The 6,768-nt window shown below is 40.2% G+C and overlaps 1 protein-coding gene across 3 annotated transcripts in view; it reads right to left on the bottom strand.

Annotated features, from left to right (window-relative positions):
- Positions 1-2,887: 2,887 nt before the first annotated feature.
- PARP10 (poly(ADP-ribose) polymerase family member 10) overlaps positions 2,888-6,768 on the bottom strand; it is a 13,919-nt gene continuing 10,038 nt past the window's right edge. The window contains exons 10-12 of one of the 3 annotated variants that reach the window (XR_003568710.1): positions 5,276-5,346; positions 3,605-3,789; positions 2,888-3,188 (exon numbers count right to left, since the gene is read on the bottom strand). Coding sequence is in view for 1 of the 3 variants with exons in the window: in XM_027857732.1 (XP_027713533.1) it covers positions 3,157-3,188 (32 nt within the window). In the remaining 2 variants the exon portion in view is untranslated. The remainder of the gene's footprint in view (positions 3,189-3,604; positions 3,790-5,275; positions 5,347-6,768) is intronic. The other 2 variants (XR_003568709.1, XM_027857732.1) reach the window with 2 other exon arrangements.

Raw genomic sequence — 6,768 nt, 5'->3', positions numbered from 1 at the left:
AATGTGAGTGGAGAAAAGGGGAGATAGATATATAAAATCTATACAAATAGAAACAACAAGATGGTGAAAGATTGGCCATGTGGAGTGAGTGAAAGTGAGGAACTGAGGATGAACACCAAACCTGGGTGATGGGAGGCTAGTGGTGCCCTTAACATTGGTAGGGAAGTTTGGAAGATGAGACGGTTTAGAGGGAAAGATAACAGATTCTATTTTAGATATCAAGACATCTATGGGACGTCAACAGGATGTCCAGTGGACAATGATAAGAGACTGGAGGTCAAGAGAGAGATTAGGGCTGGATAAGTAGATCTGAAAAGAGATGATAATTGAACCTATGGAAGCTTATGAGATCACCAAGTGAGATAATATAGAGACAGAAGACAAAAGGGCCCAGGACAGAGCCTTGGGGACACTCAGTGAGTGTGCATGACCTAGATGAAAATCCAGCCAAGGAGAATGAGCAGTGGTTAAACAGGTAAGAAGACAACAGAGAAAGAGCAGTGTCATAAAGACCTGGAGAGGAAAGACTATGCAGGGGAAAAGGATGCTTAACAGTGTCAGCTTAATAGTGCTTAACCCAAAGAGTTCAAGAAGGATGAGGACTGAGAAGAATATATGAATAAACAAGGGGTAAAGAGCATTGTGGGAGGTAAAATGGATAATTTTGATTACATTAAATTTAAAAGGGTTTGCACAAATAAAGCCAATATAGTCAAGATTGGAAGGAAAGCAGAAAACAGAGGGGAAAATTTTATAGACAGTTGTCTTAGATAAAAGCCTCATATCTCAAATATATAGAGAACTGAGCCAAATTTGTAAGAATATGAGTTATTCTCCAGTTGATAAATGGTCAAAGGATACGAACAGGCAGTTTTTAGAAGAAATCGAAGCTATATCTAGTCATGTGGAAAAAATGCTCTAAATCATTATTGATTAGAGAAATGCAAATTAAAAAAAAACTCTGGGGTATCATCTCACACCTATCAGATTGGCTAAAATAACAAAAGAGGAAATGACAAATGTTGGAGGGGATATGGAAAAATCGGGACACTAATATACTGTTGGTGGAACTGTGAACTGATCCAACTATTTTGGAAAGCAATTTGGAATTATGCTCAAAGACTTATAAAACTATATGTATTTCCTCCCCTTCTCCTTTTTTCAGCAAGCAGAGTTAAGTGACTTGTCCAGAGTCACACAGCTAGTAAGTGTCAAGTGTCTGAGGTCAAATTTGAACTCACATCCTTCTGACTCCAGGGCCAGTGTGCTATCCACTGTGCTACCTAGCTGCTCCATAAAACTGTGTATACCCTTTGATCTGGCAATACCACTATTGTCTATTCCCCAAGGTGATCAGGGAAAAAGGAAAAGAACCTATATGTTCTAAAATATTTATAGCAGCCCTCTTTGTTGTAGCAGAGAAATAGAAATTGAGGGGATGCCCATCAGTTGGAGAATGGCTGAATATGTTGTAGTATGTGATTGTGATGGAATACTACTGTGCTGTAAGAAATGATGAGCAGCTTGATTTTAGAAAAACATGGAAAGACTTGGAAAGAAATCATAAAGAGAGAAATGAGCAGAACTAAGAGAACATTGTATACAGTAATAGCAATATTGTTTGAAGAGTAACTGTGAATGACTAAGCTACTCTGAGTAATATGAATATTCAAATCAACTGCAAAGGACTTATGAAGGAAAATGCTATCCACCGCCAGAGAAAGAACTGGTATTTGGAAGTATTTATTGGATGATTCCATATATATTTCTGTGTCAGATATTGGCCTTCTCTAGTGTGGGTTTGGAAGGGACAAAGAGAGACAACTTGGAACTCAAAATATAGCAGAAAACAATAATTGAATACATACATATATATATATACATATACACAAAAGGATAAGGATTGAGAAGAGGTCATTAGATTTGTCAATTGAGGGAAAATAGTTGGTATAAATCAGTGATTTTTTGAGTCCTTTGAGTCCCAGGTGCTCTATACTCTGTGTGTGTGTGTGTGTGTGTGTGTGTGTGTGTGTGTGATACATTTGTGTTTGCATTCTTTAAATACACAAGGAGATAGCTGTGTTAAAATTCACTCAAGGCATTTGAAGTAACTCAGAATGCAGTATATGACTCAGCCACCAGGTGGCACTCTGCTCTATCTGTAGTGTCCCTTTCTTGGCTAAGGGACTCCAAACCCTTCAATACATTGCAATATGCTCTGTGGCTTTCAGACGACGATACCCAAAGACAGAGCTATTCTTCATAGTGACATCCAATCTCTTTTGTCCTTGCGCTTTTTCCTTGTCTGTACTATGGCTTTCTGAGTCTATAGCCTAGGATTACAAATACTGAGAATAATAGAGATTGCTACAAATCTTCTTGTCCCTGTTTTCAATTCCTGGAATAGTTTGCTCTCTCAATTTCTCATCTCTCTGTATCCAGTGTTTTGGACACATGTGGATCACTCAAGATTTAATATATATGAAATTAAGATGTTTCAAGGGCTTCCCCTCCCATATGTAGCATGGGGGTGTTGTGATGTGTAAATACTTTGTTTGTACATATTTGAAGGGAGGAGATAGGATAGACATATCTAGCTTCATCTTCCCCCTACTCTTCTCCAAGGGAGGATTTAATTGCTGCCAAGAAAGGAAGCAAGAGGTTAGGGCTATCAGAAGCATGACTACTCTGCTCTCCTCAGGTATAGGAGTTATTGGGCTAGAATTAAATCCCTCTGCTCCCTTCAGTATTAATGAAAATTTCAGGTTCAAATTAACTTCTGATCACTATTTTTTTATTGGGGGAAGGAAAATCCCAAGGTTTATATCCAAAGGCTTGACTCCCTTCTCACCAAATACCAGTTCCACAATGAACACACATATAGCAATTAACTAAGAAATCTATTTATCCAGATCAGTAGCAAAACAGAAATCAGAGAAAATATAAGTAGGAGAATATATGTCAGGCAATAGAGAGTGAAGGAGCTCTCCTATTGGGAGCGAGGTAACTCAGCTCAACCAAGAGAGAGTCCTAGATCTCACCCAAGGGGAAGCTCCCTGAAGTCTCTAATGTAGCAAGCTGAGGATATGGACATGATGGAGACTGCCCAATTCCTCTTGTGCTGACTTCTTCCAAAATCTTCCAGGGTCTTTTCCTTCAGCAGTCTGAAGGACTCTTTTCTCTCGAAGCTAAAAGCCAAAAGCACCACAAATGATCATAAAACTCAAGGAGTTTTAAAGATATTCCCAAACATGAAGAGGGTCCCCCAAAACTAAAGACTTCTCTCTACCCATCTGCCCCTCACGAAGGCTCAGGGCATTGATCTCCACCAATAAGGAGAGAATCCCACACTAATGGGCTTTGGGACAGAGTTAAAAAGGTAAACATGAAACAGACAAACTATCCTACTCCCCATTGAGATGGACAGTCCTATCATATTCCATCCAGTCAACTCTAAACTCTTCTGCCAGCCTTCTGGAGCACATCGCCTCCTCCCACTGGAACTCAGGCTCCCAACTCCCAGGGGGCTGGGATCAATAGGTGAGCTGCCACCTTATCTTCAACAATAGGCAAGATTAGACATCATTCCCAGTGAAGCACAAACCTTGTATGCATTCTGAACCTCCTTTTCTACCCTCTGGAACTCAGACTCTTCCCCAGGGGCCCCTGGCTCCGCTTTCCAACTCTAGTGGAATTACATGCTATCTTCCTGTAGGAGAATGTAAACTCCTCGACAGCAGGAATCATCTTGCTTGCCTGTAATTGTATCTCCAACACTTATCACAGTGCCTGGGACATAGAAAGCACTTAATAAATCCCTCCTTCCTTCCTTCCTTCTTTCTTTTTTCTTTCTCTTTCTTCCCTTCCCTTCCTTCCTACCCTCCCTCCCTACCCATTCCTTCTTTCTTTCTTTCTTTCTTTCTTTCTTTCTTTCTTTCTTTCTTTCTTTCTTTCTTTCTCTCTCTCTCTTTCTTTCTTTTTCTTTCTTTCTTCCTTTTCATCCTTCCTTCCTTTTTTTCTTTTCTTTTCTTTCTTTCTTTCATTCATTCATTCTTTCTTTCCTATACCTATCCCCCTTCTGCTTCTTTATGCTAGGGAAATTTCCTCCTCGGGGTAAAGGGGAGTATTTTCACATTGTCTCTCAAAGGGAGGTGGGAGAGTTAAGCTTCTAGGTGACTCTCTCAGGCTCTGGGCAACAACTGTTTGTGATGATGGATCTTCTCTTTTTATTTCCAGTTGGTCCCACCTGCTCCTGAGTTGCTGTTTCTCCCTCTTGTCACATATCACTAGTATCTTGACCCTGCCCAGAAAGACATCAGACCTAAATCAAAGTTACTGTCTTTCCATAGTTGTCTGCTGCAGAAGAAATTAGAAGAACCACCACTTTACAGAGAAAGGGTCTAAGAATCTGCTCCCTAGGTACCCTTCCTAATCTCTGGGACCTGGGACCTGGGACCTGGGATCCTTCAAAAAGAGGAGTAAAGGAAAATTCCTTTGTGGCTACATGTGCAATTCTAGTTTCAATTGTGACAAATATGCCACGAACTGAATGTGTGCATTTTTGTAGTCTATCCTGATTATTTTTTGCATTTCTTAATTTTTACTTAATTTACTTTGGCAATTTTAAATTTTTTTCAGCTCTTACTTGATTTTTGGTATTTCTTAGCATTGTCAATTTTTACTTAATTTCTATCATCTATCCATTTGAAGACATCTCTCTAGATAGCTTCTGTGGTCTTCATTTTCCATACTGATAACTGATTCACTTTGATGCTTTTTCATTTTATTGATATTCTTCTTTGCCTTGTTTGTCTTTTATTTTGGTGGGTTTTGTTTCTTTTGCATTTTTTAAGACATTTCTCTTTTGTCTAGGGAATGGGGAGTTATGATGTTGTGGAACCCAGATTTCTTTCTTACTCTCACCCTGACATCTTGGCTCTTTCTCCAGTGTGATACATAGCTTTGCCATCAGAGAAAAGAGCATGAATATGAGAAATGTTGTGGGCATTGAACTGACAAGACATGATAACTGAATGAATATGGAGATCAAGGAAGAAGGAAGAGTGAAGGACGACTCTGAGGTTGTGACCCTGGATGAAGTCTCAAGGAGTTCCCCACTTTCCCAATTTTATACTTTATTTTGAAGGCTCAAAGGATAGATAAGTTTATTTACGGGTCAATCAATGGGAAAACACATCTCAAAGCCCATAGAAAACAATAATATCCAACAATGAGCAACCCTCCCCTGAAGACCTACAGAGCCCCAATAACTTACTATATAGCCCTGGGTAAGGCTCCATCAAAGGTTTGCCCTGGAATCTGATCCTCCATGGTTTTATAGAGTGTCTGTGGAAGATTATTTTTCATCAAGTTATGCCTCTAGTAATTTTCAGTCAATATCACCACTCACTGCTGTTGGTTTGGTCCTTTTCAATGGCTTGTGTTGCTAGTTCTACAGTTTGTCTAACTGTACCCTAACCCATCCAGTTCCAGTCATTAGTTCTTGGCCTGAATGTCTGGTTTCTTCAGGGTAGGGAACTCTCTTTGTGCATATTCTCTTCCATTGCTATAGACTGATAAGTCAAAAGATAGCAGTTGTCTGGAGCACTGAGAATTTAAGTCACACACAGCTGGTATGTCAGAAATAGGACTTTAATCTATGTCTTTCTTACTCTCAAGCCAGTTCTCTACCCTCTTCTCCAGGCTATTTCTTTGCATAAAGTTTCTATTTCCTTACCTGTGTATATGTCCCCTACTAGTGGAACATAAGCTTTTTGTGGGCAAGGACTATTTCTTCCTTCTGTATCTTTAGCACCTTGCCTTGCACATAGTAGGTGCTTATTAAATGTTGGATTTTATTTGGAATCAAACATACCCCTCCAGAGCCCTAGCCCAGTCCATTCATTTAATTTTATCCCACTGCAGCTACCTGATACCATTCCCCACTTTTTATTTCCATAGTCCAGACTCGGAAGTTCATCAGTGTAGGAGATTCCCAACATCTGAAATTTGTCATCTTTGTGAGTTGCCAAGGGCACTGAGTTAAATAATTTTCCCAGGGTCCCACAGCCAGCATGTGTCAGATGTGGTCTTCCTATCCCTAAGGCTCCAGACTCCATGCCTTCTCAGCCCTCAGTTCAGCTGCCTCTCCCCTCTGATCGGAGGGCTGGAGTGGGGGAGCAACAAATTCCTCCCAAAGTCTTCCTTTCTAGAGGGTTGAGGACTTTCCAGTTAACTCTTCCTTTTCCATCAGCTGTTTTTGGTTTTAACATCATGCTAGGTCCTCTTGGTGGCCCCCACCTCCTACCCCTCTTCTCAGCTTCCTTTTGTATATTATCTTCCCCTATTAGATTGGAAGATTCCTGAGGGAAGGAACTGTCTTTTTTTTCTTATTTGTATCCCCAGTACTTGGCACAACACCTGGTACATAGTAGGTATTTAATAAATCTTTATTGACTATTATACATCATGCTGCTTCTGGCAGGATACCTATGAAATTAAAACTACTCATCACACATTTTTGTCCTTTTGACATAGACATCCGAGGCTATGCTTTTTATGGTGGGTTTGCCTCTTGGCCATTGTCTCTAAGGAAACACTAGTCTGCTTTCTCCATTTTTCTGTCATATCTGCTGCTTTCTGGTACCAAGATTGGCAGATCTATGGAGACAGTTTTATCCTTCCCACACCCTTTAAGCTCCCTTTTCACTTTTTAGATCAGATATCAGCGTGGGGAGAGGGGGAGAAGTAGGACGGAAGAAGAAGAGG

Source organism: Vombatus ursinus, unplaced genomic scaffold (genome assembly GCF_900497805.2).
Source record: "Vombatus ursinus unplaced genomic scaffold, bare-nosed wombat genome assembly UNPS02012319.1, whole genome shotgun sequence".
In the NCBI taxonomy this organism is placed as follows: Eukaryota; Metazoa; Chordata; class Mammalia; order Diprotodontia; family Vombatidae; genus Vombatus; species Vombatus ursinus.
The sequence above is the reverse complement of the archived record's forward strand: the minus strand, read 5'-3'. Positions and strand labels throughout refer to the sequence as shown.